Source organism: Phyllostomus discolor, chromosome 6, assembly GCF_004126475.2.
Source record: "Phyllostomus discolor isolate MPI-MPIP mPhyDis1 chromosome 6, mPhyDis1.pri.v3, whole genome shotgun sequence".
NCBI classification, from domain to species: domain Eukaryota; kingdom Metazoa; phylum Chordata; class Mammalia; order Chiroptera; family Phyllostomidae; genus Phyllostomus; species Phyllostomus discolor.
Genome location: NC_040908.2, coordinates 116536540 through 116550281, shown reverse-complemented (window position 1 = coordinate 116550281; position 13742 = coordinate 116536540). Strand labels below are relative to the sequence as shown.

The window sequence follows — 13742 nt, the reverse complement described above, 5'->3', positions numbered from 1 at the left end:
AAGGCCGTCAGTGCTGCTTGCAGTCTCTGCACATCCCTCGGCCAGCTCTGACGCTCTGTTACTCCTGTACCCTGGGGTTGTTCTTCTCTGGGTTCCCAACCACGGTTTAACTCTGGCCCCTGGCTCCCATAGCACCCTCGGACCACTCTGCCAGACCTCCACCTTCCGACCTGAGGTCACACAGCCTAAACTTTGGCAGTTTCCATGCAACCCCAGGGCACCCCTCCTCCTTTTTGCTCCTCACTGTGGCGACAGAGCACCAACAGGAGAAGCCTGCCTGCAGTCCAGCCTCTCCAATTTATGACACTCAAATCACACAGATCACCACTTCAAACGCTGGTCTTAGTGCTTATGCCTGATGCTAGGCATCCAACACGTGAAAGAGAAGGTGCTAAGCTCACTTCCGGGAATATGTTCAGAGAGAAGGAGAAGAGGACCCCAAGGAGAAGATTTTAACAGTTTGGGGGTACAGAGCAGCCTGGAGCCTCAGAGCTGCAAGGCTCTCCCTGCACGCTTTGACTGCCACGTTGGCAAGGTGCCTTCAGTGCCCACGGGTGTCCTGGCCACTGCCCTGTGGGCTAACGGGGAGTCCAGGGAAGCTGGGGTGAGGGAGGTGCTTACCCACAAAGTACGCCAGCAGGATGACTAGTGTGGCTGAGATGATGATGGCGCTCAGGGCTGCACATTTCCAGTTACAGTACTTGGAGGGCTTCTTGAGGTTGAAGGCTGGCCGGGCGAAGGTGCTGCGAGGCAGGGGCCGGGGCGGAGGTGAGTACACTGTGCTGGAAGTCAGAGGGTACCCTGGTGATGTGGTGCAGAAGAGTGGGGAGGTGCCTCCCGGCTTGAAGAGGAAGTGCCTGTGGATGGAGAGAAGTTGGAGGGTGTCAGAGTCAGCTGGCAGGCTCACCAGGGCCCCAGGCCAGCCTGGAGGACAGAGGCAGCAGTAGAAGCATGCAGAGGAGCCTGGAGAGAGAGAGAATCTCACAGAGAAGACGGAGGGAGAGGAAGAAAGAAGAATCACGTACCAGACCACAAAACAGGGCACACGAAGACGCGTTTCCACGAAACATGGATGGGACAGCCTGCCCAAGGGGAGAACCACCCAAGTCAAGGCAGAAGGTGTTACCGACTCGACAAAAGGCTGAGTGTTGAGATCCTTTTCCTGGGAAGGGATGGGACTGGAAATGCTTGGGGAATAAACTAGCTGTTGTCCAAAATGACTGCAGTAACTTGGAAAGTGTCTAAAATCCTGTTCTGTTCCCTGGAAATAATGAAACTGACAATTTTTCTTCTCCTTCCAATACCTACTTGGTCAGTACATCTTGGTGAAGGAGTGGAATACCATTCTTTTAAAAGAAGGCTTTTGAAGTGTGAGAACCAAGAAACTGCCACTATGTCTAGCCATGGTCCAGAGTCCCATGGTGGCTGTTACACAGCCAATGGTAGCAAATGCCTTCGAAGCACTCTGCTCAGAAGCCAGACTGCTGCCCTCCAAGCCCCTGGTAAAAGCTTTGCAGAGGACAGACAGGCAACTGCACCCTGCATCCTAGCTGTAGTTTCGAGGGCAGTGTGGCATGGTCAGAGCACATGGTTGCGGCCAAACCAGGGATCAGGAAATCCTCCATGGCTTGGCTTTAACCATGGCCATGGGAGGACTTGTGCACAGCCTGGGAAATGGGGTGCACTGGTTGCACTGCATCCCCCCAAGTCTCAGGGTGAAGGGTAAATCTTAGGAGTAATCTCACACCCTGGTATGGTGCAAGATGCCTCAGGCCACAGAATTCATACTCAAGGCCAGAATACATATAATACAGGGCCTGTGCTACATAGAAATTGTTATATGAGATGGCTTTCAAAATGGCAGAGGCAGCCAATGAGATGCCGAGAGCTGCATATTAACAAGACTGCTGTTAATATGCTGGGATGGGGGCGGGCAGGTATTCCAAGGATAAATTCTTGCAATTTGAACATGGACTTGGGAATGGGCATGCAACATGGCATCATCACCTCCCCCCAGGAGATCCCAGGGAAAGGTCTCAGGGTCTGCATGCAAGTGCAGGAGCCACAGGGAGAGCACACACGGAGAAGAGCATGGGGATGTCACCTACCCGTCACTGTAAGCCCCATCATGGCGGGAGGCGCTGAGAATGTCCATCTCAATGAGGTTGTCCTGCAATGTCCCTAGGAATGGCTGCTTGCCTAGGTTTCTACGCACACATGGAGACATGAATGAAGCAATGAGTCATGCATCGATGAAGGGGGATAGTAGAGAAACACAGAAAGTGGTTGTCTGGTACAGCTGTGAAACTGCCCCGCATGAGACCAGCGGGGCAGTTTCTAGGCAATGGGTCTATGTGCAAGCCACGTGTGCAAGGTGCCTGCCTGGCACAGAGCATACAGGGAGCATTCTCTACACAAACCAGAACATCTGGCTGTTGTGGGCATCAAATTACAGCTCTCACTGACGAAGATTCATTACGTCTCAGGCACTGAACTAGGCATGTCACCTCCTGTTATCTCAAATCTTCAAAACAGCTACACAAGGAAGACAGTATTATCCCCATTCTACAGGTGAGCAGACAGAGGTGGAGAGGTTAACAGGACTTGCCAAGCTTACTAGCTAGCAAAGTTTAAGGCAGGAAGGCAAGCTTAGGCTCATCTGGTTCCAAAGCCTGTGCTTTCTCCTCTACTTGATACTGTCTGCCTCTGTGTAAACAAAAGCTACAGACACTCATTTTGCCAGTCCTGTCACCACCCTGTGTCACCGCCCAGCTATGGCTTTGCCCACTCCCCACCCCCCATCTGCCTCCCAGACCAAGATGAGGGGGAGCTGTATATAGTACCTCAAAGCACCACTGCACACATTCCCAGGGACCATGAGAGCACAGGAAACACTGTTTTGCAGATGGGACACTATCGCTGCCATGGTGGCAGGGTTCTTCCCTTCCAGGGAGTCCTAAAGCCTGGCTGGCAGGCTGTTCTAGTGGTGTTCAGGGAGGCCACAGTGACTGGGGGAAACTGAGGGGTGCGGAAGTCCCTCAGGGTGACCTCATTTCTGTCGCCAAGGGGGCAGGCTCATGGCACATGGAGAGGCGCACAGGCCCTGGGGTCAGACTGGTCTCAGTGCCATCACTCACTGGCCCTCAGGCAGGTGAGCTGATCTCAGATCTCCATGAGCATTAATGAACTGGGAGAATCACTCTCCTTGTAAAAGCAAAGTGTAATTTGGATCATGCCACATCTCTGCTCTCAACCCTCTAATGGCTCCACCAGAATAAAACCATAGTTCTTCCCAGGCCCACAAGACCTTGCAAGACCTGCCCCCACTGCAAGTTCTACTTCTGTGCTACACACACATGGGCCTTCTTGCTGTCACTCCAGCAAGCTAAGCCTTTGCTATTTGCCTGAATCGCTTTCCCCCAGTTACCTGCCTAGATTACTCCCTCACTTCTCACCCTAACTAGAATAGCTCCTACCCTCCCACCCTCCCGCACTGCTTTAATTTCCCCACAGGACCAGACGTACACCATACATTCATGCTTATTGTATTTTTTTTCCTAATGCAATTTAAGTTCCATGAAGATAGAAATCTTATCTGTTTTGTTCTCTGCCCATGTGTCCAGAGTCTAGCAAAGTGCCTGGAATGTGACATAGGCACTCAGTAAATATTTGCTGAGAACTGTGAATGATGGGGTATGGAAAGGGAAGCACTTCTGGCACATTGCAGGCGTGCAGTTGTTGAGGGTAGCACAGGAGATGTTGTATTATTATTTCCTCTGATCGTTGCACTTCAGGAGGGAATTTTCAGTCTTTCTACAGTCCATATGCCAAGTCCCAGCTGGGCCTCCCTGCCCCTGCCCAGAGGGCCCAGGGTGGAGCTCCTGCCGCCTCCCTGAGGCCTGAGGCTGCCTGTAGGGCATGTCCCGGTGAACTCCTGGAGGCCTCTGGCCTGCATCACTGTTTGAGGACTAGTCTCTCAGCCTGTCACATCTATACCTTAAAACCCACCAGAAGCAAACACATGCAGAGAAAAAAAGATATAACAAATAAAAATCAAAATGTTAACAGTGGGGATTTTCCAGAGTCTGGATCAAGAGTGATGTTTACTTTTACTTTTATAATTTAAAAAGAAACAATTATTTCAAAGAGAGAGGACACTTATTTGGGAGGGATGGGTCTTTGGGAAGAGGTAGCACAGCGGAACCAGGGGTTTCTGGAGTGCTCGAGCATGAGGTCTGCGGACAGAGTGCTCCACTCTGCTAATTTGGGAGGACATGAGCACCTGCCGAAAATGCTGCCTATCCCAAATGCTCCCACTGTCCTGAAATAACCTCATCCCGTACTTTTAAAACTTAGTTCTGGGTCACATTATTAGGCCTCCTTGGACTGATGCTGAGATTGAGACCCAGAGGGGCACCTGTCCTGCTCCCACACATGCTGCACATCAGTGGCAGGGCTGAAACTAGAACCTAGGTGTCCTGCCTCTCGGTTTAAGGTTCCCCACCAAATTTCCTGTCCACCTCCCACCCCCAACATGCTCGGGGTCCAGTTCTTCTGGAAAACAAAAGTTACATGTGTTTCCTGGTGGGGACCCCAAGTTGCTGAGCCCTCCTTGGGCCATAGTCTTATACGGTCTCCAGCTCGTTGCTGCTGGAAGTCAGGTATGGACACAAAATTCATGACTCTCACCTTAGTGGGCATTGTTACCTTATTATACAGATGTGGAAACTGAGGCCCAGATGGGTGAGATGACTTCCCAAGATCCTATGGCAACGATGGGAGGTTGAGATGGGACTCAAACTCAGATCTCTCGGCCCCACAGCCCCAAGACGTCCCTCAGGAAAGACACTGAACACTTGCAGGGCCCTGCAGCCAAGGGCTGTGTTGCCCATAAAGCTTTGCTAGAGTGGGGAGGGGACTGGCTTCCCTTTAAGCCCGAAGGAAGGCCTTGGACTAGCCCCTGAATTGCCTGAAGGGGCTTTCTAGTTGCATTTCTCTTAACCAGGGCAGGCTGAGCCCACCTCCCAAGGGCAGAACAAGCTTCTGGGAAGGAAATGTTCAGGAAGTTGCAGTGACCACTTCTCCACTATTGTCCTGTTCCATAGCCCAGCTTCTCACAGTGAGCCTGCTGACCTGGACTGTGTTTCTGTCCACAGAGCCCTGGGACAGCCACCAGTAGAGCAGGACAGGTAGGGATCATACCCCACATTCTGTAGCTGAGATCCCCAAGGCGTGTAGGGTGTCAGAGACTCAGCCAAGAACGCAGAAAGACATTTGAGCAAATGAATGAACAAAGAAACAAGAAATTAAGCAAGTCTTCTAGACCATAGGGATCTTTTCAAAACACTAATCCTTTAACATTACTCCCCTATTTAAAAAGAGGTTGATAACTACTCATCTCTGCTCCTAACACCCTCAGGCCCCAGGCCCACAGGAAAACTACCCTCTTTTTCATGTAACTTCAGCCCCTCCATCACTGATCCCCACGCACTATCACCTCCAGGAAGTCTCCTGTGCTCCCACTTCACCCAACCCTTAGTCCTCCCTCCAAGATACTGAACTCTCTCTTGGCTCAGTGCACAACCGTCTGTCACTGCAGAATTCCTTTCTCCCCTGTCATTTCCTCCAAATGTCTGCCCAAGAAGCTACCTCTCACAGTAGGGTGGCACTGGGTAGTGGTTAGGTACATGGACTCTGGGACCACCTGGCCTGCTCATGGATCCTGGCCCTGCCACTTACTGGCTGTGGTTCCTTAGGCAAATTACTTAACATTTCTGTGCTTCAGATTCTCCATCTTTAAAGTGGGGATGATAACAAGACTGCCTACCTGTGCAGAAAAGAGTAAAGACAGTAGTATCTAAAAGAGTAAAGACAGTATCTAAAGACAGTAGTCTTGACAGCTATCCCTTCAAAGTCCTGCTTATAAGGTTTGCCCTTGGCTGGTGTCTAGAAACTTAGGTTGCAGGGAAGTGTCCATCATCAACTGTTAAGAGCGGTTGAGTGCCCTGGCTAGTGTTGCTCAGTGGATTGAGTGCCGGCCTGAGAACCAAAGGGTCACTGGTTTGATTCCCAGTCAGGGCACATGACTGGGTGGCAGGCCAGACCCCAGTAGGGGAACGTGAGAGGCAATGACACAGTAATGTTTCTCTCCCTCTTTCTCCTTCCCTTCCCCTCTCTCTAAAAATAAATAAATAAAGTCTTTAAAAAAAGAGGTGGCTGACTCACTGTGCCTAAAGTATTTGTATAAAATATATGGCTTACGGTGTGCTAAACACCTGCTTTCCCTCTGGGAGTCTGGAATGTGGGTGCTTGCCAGGCAGAAGGTGTCTATGGGCATTGAGCTTCCTTGTTTGGAAGCTCATTAGAGCACCCAGCAGGGCTTTCTGAGTATTTGTGGTGATTATTGCTTGATGTCCAAGCAGGGGGAGCCATACCCTCCTTTTATTGCCCAGTACTCCCCCCGTCAGAGCATTATCCAAAGTGCAGTCCTCATTCATTCACTTGTGGGTCAGGTCTGATTCTCTCACTGGACTATCTGCTTTTTATATGGTTTATGGGTCTCATGCATGTCTGTGACTGAATCACCAAATGGCAGGGATGACTGTCTATCCCAACTCTTTGCAATGCTCAGGGTTTGGCATGGTCTGCCAGAGGTTCCTTTGCACCATTCTGGGCACTATACTGGGGTTGAGTTGGAGACCATGAGGATGTTCTCCCATCCCTGAGGGTGAATGGAGCTGTTCCTCAAATTGAGTGTGACCCGAAAATGGGCCCCAGTCTCCCAAACCAGGCCTGAGATCAGATGAGCTGGAGCCAAGGTCTGGCAGCCTTCTGCTCTGGCTTACCCTTCATCAGACAGGAGCCTGACGGGTTATTAATCAGACAGTCCCTGGGAAATCAATTAAGAATCTGCTGCTGCAGAGTGTGAGGAAGTAGGTCAAGGTTTAGGGGACCCTGAACACATGGCTTCCACCAGAATGGACTACAGATGCACCTGCAGGGCTTAAAGGAACATCTGACCCCAGCTCTAGGGAGCACTGGAGGCCTGGTCTCTTCCCCTAGGGACTCAGCTACCCTTGGGGGTGCCACAGTCACAGCAAAAGCAGAGAAAGGAGTGGGTTAACCAAGTCCTCTCTCTCCTTTGTCCTTCTGCTAGCCTTTCTTTTTCTGCCAGCATGAAATCTAAATCCCTTCTGGTCATCCTACCAGCTGTTATGGTATTTTCTCAGCTATTTATTTTAGTGTCTCAACAGAGACTCAATTTGACAATTAGGGAAAAGCCTGTGACTGCTTCTCTGGCATCAGGGAGCTCCCCATTCTGGTGGGGCTTGGCTAACAATTGTTCAGGACAACTATCACAAACAGACCCTGCTCTCTTGGGCATCTTGGCCTCTGTTCAGGCTGTGCTTGTCAGGCCCTCCCTACCTCCCCAGCTCCACCTGGGGACTCCTGCTTGCTCTCCAGCTGTCACTCACACAACAGCAGGTCCACTGGGAAGTCTTCCGTGTTCCACTCAAGTCTGAGGTGAGTACAGTTATTCATTTCTTTGTTCCATCATTCATTTATTTCACCTGAGTACTAATATTTATCGAGCACCCATCAGGATGCAAACCCTATGCTGTATGCTGGGGATTCCAAGGCAATTAAATCACACATTCTCTGTGCTTACCTCTATCATTACACTTATCCTACCACAAGAGTCTGTTCTCTAAAGTGTCTTACCTGTTAGACACACAGTAGGCCTTCAATGAATATTTACTGAATAGTAAAGCACTACATAGTAAATAGTTGAGCACTTACTGTGTGCTAAGACATTTTCAGACATTACCTTATGTATTTGCTACAACAGCCTTATGAGATATGATGGCAGATTGGATTAAAAGCATCTAAATATTCCTGGGCACTTTTCCCTTTGAGAAGTAAGGACTATTGTTCCTGCCCTTGGAGCTGGCTGGCTTATGACTGCTTTGACCAATAGAATATGATAGAAGTCACACTACCCATTTCAGGCAGGCTGAGCCTTAGAAAGATCAATGACTTCTGTCTCAGTGCCATGGAGCCCTGGGCCACTGAGTGTGAAGTGCAGCTCCCTGCTGGGAAGGCTGTGCAGTGGCCCTGAGGCCACATTAGAGGGAGAGGCATCCCAATGAGCCCAGTTTTCCAGCCGTCTCCCCCGAGGTGTCAGTGTCAGCCATATGACTGAAGCCAACTTCAGATGAGCCCAGCCGAATGCTAAACACCATGGATCAACCTCAGCAGACACCACATGCTCAGCCCAGCTGAGTGCTTCCTGAAATCCTGATTCACAGTGTGAAGTATAACCAACTGGTGGCTCTTTAAGCCACTAAGTTTTGTGTGTGTGTGTGTGTGTGTGTGTGTGTAGATAATCAGAACAGGTAGTTACTAACATTTTCTCATTTTTTTAAGAGAAAACCTTAAGGTCTAGGTCCATAGCCAGTGAGCACTGGGGTATGCGTTTGAGCAAAGAATGTGTCTGCCCCTAAAACCTGAGCTTTGAACAACTTGCTGTAGTAAATGAACCACCACCTGTGTCCTCAGAACGTCAGGGCCAACCCTACCTCTTCCAAGTAGAGAAGAGATACAACCTACTATCTCCTCGCCACTCCTCTGGTGAGTAGGGGCTCCATAAATATTTTTTGAGTGATTTTCTTCTTCACAGTGTTGGTATGGGAAGCAGATACATATGAAAAAAAAGGGAAATAGTTTTTATAATATGACTGCAATGGCAGACACTTCTGTGTGCTCCTCACATGATATTTTATCGATTTCCTCCCAACCTGAGTGGAATGCATTTTTATCCCGACTTACAGACGGAGACATCAGGGTTTGGGATGTTGAGGCACTTGTCTGGCTACTAAGTGTTAGAGCCAAGACAGGGATCCAGGAGGTCGGACTCTAAAGCCCATGCTCGTCCACTTCACCAAGTTGGTCAGAACTCCTTGTGATTCTATCTGCCAGACTCGACACTGATCCTGCACCCTGTTGGTTTTGTGCCATCACCCAGTGAAGGTCAGTATTAAGATCCAGAATTCTGATTGTGTTATCTATTATGTTAGGTAGCCCTCCCAGTTCTAGGCCATCTCTAGAGGCACAGAACTTGGGTCACAGAAGAAGTCTATCTCAAACATTTCATTTGGGTTTCAAGAATGAGCAGGACTTTGCTAGACCAAGAAGTGCAGAGGAGGGTGACTCTGGCAGGGTGCTGTCCAACAGCAGATGCAAAGGCACTGAGGCATGAAGGATATGAGGAACTAGGGGAGACTGACACACACACGTATATGCACATCACACATTGAATATTAAATACATAATAATTATGTTATTCTTAGGTATGGATATATACAAAATGGTGTGCGTGAGTATATGACCGCAGCTTAACAATGGTTATTATTTGGTAGTAGAAATGACCGATTTTCTTTTCTTGCTTATTTCCATTTCCTAACTGTTCTACAGAAAATTTATCACTTGAGTAATAAAATATAAGGGAAAAAGAAATCAAAGTTCTAGGTAGTTTGAGCAATGAATGTAAGAGGACGGAAGGTCAGAAAGGCAAGCGAGGACTGGCTGACGAGGCAAGAAAGGTAAGCTGGGACCACCTTCACATCCCAAACTAACCATCAGGAAAACGTCCCTGCTGTTTGCGTTCTACCTTCTGTTCCCCTGGAAAACCTGGAGAGCCACTTACTTTGATCCTCAGTGACAAAAATGAACATCCAAGCAAAGGGAGTAGCTACCATGCTCCATGCAGAGACTCAGAACCAATGATTATTTGCTGGCTTCTTTCAGTTGTGTGCCCTCATTCAGTAAGCACGTGGGAAATAATGGCAATCTGATTAAGCTCCTTTGGGTGGGATGACACATAATTATCCAACTTAGTCACTGATGAGAGCAAAGGAGACATATGGGGAAAAGTCACACATGATTTTAAAAGATGTCAACAAAAACAATATTAATTAGGAGACTGGAGGCGTGTGCAGGTTGGGCTGTCTCTCTGAGAAATCTGCCTTTGGAGAAGCCACACGACAGGAGTAGAGTGGCACGAAAGGATGCTGATTTTTCTCTCCCTGGACCCCACAGGCGCAGTGTGCAAATATCACCGTCATGTGCCAGGCAGGGTCACAGGGGTACACTTTCCACGTATACATTAATTTGCCTTCCTTAAACGTATGACTTTGTCCTCTCCACAGAAAAGGGGGAGTCTGAGGTGATAAAATCTATGATCCCCACTACTTTGAGAAATAGGGTGGAAAATTAGAAGGTTCCAGTTGTGCCAGCCTGGGACGCTTCATCTCCAGTTGGAGGAAAGCAGGGAAAGGCTCTGTCCGCCAAAGTCAGCAGTGCTCATCTCAGAGGGGTAGGCGTATGGGTAAATGTAATTCTCCTCTCTGCATTCTCACCAGTAAGATTTTATTGTTCTTATAACCATAAAAGAGTTCAATTTTGGAAAAACAGTGGCTAATCAGAGGGAACGAGCACAGCTATGGAACTGAAGCCCACGGCGGCCCCGGAACGGAGGAAACCCCTGCTGGGTTAGAGGAGGGAGAGGAGGCGAAGGTGGCTGTGGTTCCGGGAAACAGCCCTGCACGTGCAGTCAGGCCACCTCAGCTGAACGTCAGAAAACTCTGACCCTCTTGGATTCTCAGCTTCCACACTCCCCCATGGATCCATGAGGATAACACCCTTTATAAAACTGTGAGGGTTACATCATATCACAGGTATGAAAGCTCCTGTATTCCAAAGTGTATGTTAGGGACTGTCAGGGTTCTGGGTGTGAACGGGATAGATAGGCCAGCAGGAGAGGAGAGTCAGGGGAGGGGCGTAACAGAGGGGAGAGAGCAGTCATTAAGTGCCCACCACAGGACCAGCAGGCCCCATACCAGGCCCAGGGTGACCAAATCACAGTAGGGAAGGCAGGAGGTATGGGCCCAAATCACTGAGTGAAAATGTAATGTCTGTCACATACCTGTGCTGGATACCTTCACACTCATCACTCCCATCTACTTTTAAAACAGCCCCCTCCAGCCAGCACCATCCCCATTGTGTAGATAAGGAAGGTAAGGCACAGAGGGGTTTAGCAACTTGACCTAAGTCATACCTTTAGAAAGTGGCAGGCTAGGCCTGGTTTTGAGGGCTGTTTGATCAAGTGCAGCTCTTTCTGCCCTACCTCCGTTCCATGGTCTTTCTCTCTGGCAGCCAGAGACCTGCATCCCTAAGCTGTGTAGCTAACCCCAGCTTCCTGAGACCCTGGAGTCTCAGCCGGGCCACCCTCTCGCCATCCCTTGAGGCTGAGGCTCAGCCCCAGACTGTGCATGGCCCGTACCTGGTCTCCAGGGGGATGTTGCTGTTGAGCAGCCAGTTGTCCTGGGTGTGCGCTGCCTCCTGTGCACCGCCAGCAGGGGGCTCTCCGGACAGTGAGTGGTCCGTAGGGGCCGGGCTGGGGTTGCTCCTCGGAGTGAAGTTGCCCCGGTTCAGTGAGTTAATGGAGGCCGCGTGGTGTTGGTTGGGGGTGTGGGCGTGCGAGAGCGGAGGTGGCGGTGTTCGGAGCCGCGAGTGGTTCTGCAGGCCGCCGGGGTGATCTAGGGCACAAACACGTGGTCAGCGGACAGTGCCAGGGGCTGCATGGCTGGGGGTCTGAATGGGACCCTGCAGGAACTGCTGGATGGTGAACAACATATTAGTAATGCATTCAACAAATGCTTACTCAACAGGTGTTTACTGAGCAGCTACTATTCTTGGTGCTGGGAATACATCAAGGAACAAAACGAACAAACAAAACCCCTGTCCCCATTGAGCTTAAATTCTTGTAGGGCAGAGACAATAAATAATATTAAAGAAAAGACTAGCCTTCTTTGTCACTAATTTCACACTGTGTCTTTGATACACTCTTGGCCACTAGTTTTCAAAGTGTGGCCTGGGACCAGCAGCTTTAACATCACTTGAAAATTTGTTTGAAATGAAAATTCTCAGGCCCTAACCCTAGACTTAGTGAATCATGAGCCCGTGGGTGGGGCCCAGCAGTCTGATTCCACAAATTCTCCGGTTGATGTTGATGGGTGCTAGAATTAGGAGCCACTAATATGTGTGGCAAATGGAACAAACAAGGTACAATACAGGGTCCAGCAGAAGTAAGGCCTTCTTGAGTATGGTCGGTAGGGTGTAATATGGGTGTAAGAAGTTATAGTTTTAATTTGAACATTTCACCTCGTGTCATATGGTGTGCTTGAGTGTGACACTATTATGTTACAGAATTACAGGCCTATGATTTTGTAATAAAAGATTTTGCAAAAAAAGGGCGGGGGGGCGTTATCTGTCCCAGATCCTGTATATAGTTTCCCGAGATGGTGACGAATCTGAGAACACACAGAGCCAGGAAGGGGCCCCTGTATGTGGGACAATGGTGAAATTTTAGACAGACTGGTGACATTTTAGGCTAGGTGGCCAGGGAAGGACTTGGGGAGAAGGTGAATTTTGAGTAAAGGGAGTGAGCCTAATGAAAAACCAACTGGAATATATGAAAAAAAAAAAAAAACCACCATTAACATTAATTGAGCACTTATTATGTGCCAGGCACTATTTGGAGCTATGTACGAGTTTAAATTCAGCTGATCCCCACAACCCCATACAGAGCAGCTACTGTTGTTACTCCCATTTTACAGATGAGGGAATCAAGATGCTTTTATTTACTCCTTTCAATGGCTCAATAGATACTATCATCAAATTTATAGATGAATAACGTAGAACAGGTAAGGAAAGTGCCCAAAGGCACATGGCTAACTAGATGATATTTAAAAAGGCGTGAGCCAGGTTTCTTGTGATGCCGCGAATGAGGCCAGTCCTGGAGGTAAACCCTACCTGCCACCCACCTAAGTTATGCTCACAGAAAGCCCGGTCTTCAGAAGCTGACGGTATCATGAGGGGGAAGAAGTGAGAAACCGATCTCATCCTGGACTCTGCCGCTTACTAGCCACACGACTGTTGTCATGGTCTGCATGTGTGCGTCTGCCCAGTATTTGTATGTTGAAGCCCCAGCCCTGAGTGTGATGGTATTTGGCAGTGAGGTCTTTGGGAACTAATTAAGTTTAGTTGAGGACGTGAGGTGGTGTCCTCGTGAGACTAGTGCCCTTATAAGAAGAGACCAGAGAGTTAGAGTTTTCTCTCCCCACCCTGCGAGGATGTAGCAAGAAGGTGACTTTCTGCTAACTAGGAAGAGGGCCCACCAGACACTAAGTCTATCAGTACTTTGATCTTGGACTCCCTGGCCTCCAAAACTGTGAGAAACCATGTTTGTTGTTTTAACCACCCAGTCTAAGGTGCTGTGTCATAGCAGCCCATGCTGTGGCAGAAATTGGTACTGAGAAGTGAGGTGTCAGTATGACTAATATCTAAAACTGTGGAAGTGGTTTTGGAACAGGGTAATGGGTAAAGCCTGGAAGAGTTTTGAGATGCATGCTAGAAAAAGCGTATATTGCCATAAAGGGACTGTTAAAGGTAATTCTAGTGAGAGCTCAGGGGAGAAGGAGACGAAGGAGAAGAGAACTGGAGAGAAGGCTTCCATCTTCTTGGAGAACACATGAATATTTAGGTGTAAAATGTTGGTAGGAATATGGACATTAAAGGCAATTCTAATGAGGTCTCAGACAGAAATGAGGATGAGCTTATCAGACAATGGAAAAATGGCGATACTTGTTATAAAGCGGCCAAGACCTTGGCTGAACTGTGTT

General features: G+C 48.9%; 1 protein-coding gene across 7 annotated transcripts in view; it reads right to left on the bottom strand.

Moving 5' to 3' along the window:
• TENM4 (teneurin transmembrane protein 4) overlaps window positions 1-13742 on the bottom strand; it is a 736252-nt gene that overhangs the window by 213677 nt on the left and 508833 nt on the right. For all 7 annotated transcript variants that reach the window (XM_036028749.1, XM_028514477.2, XM_036028750.1 and 4 more), the window contains 3 exons: window positions 11342-11597; window positions 2109-2207; window positions 622-857 (listed from right to left, as the gene is read on the bottom strand). In XM_036028749.1, the coding sequence (XP_035884642.1) occupies window positions 622-857; window positions 2109-2207; window positions 11342-11597 (591 nt within the window). The remainder of the gene's footprint in view (window positions 1-621; window positions 858-2108; window positions 2208-11341; window positions 11598-13742) is intronic.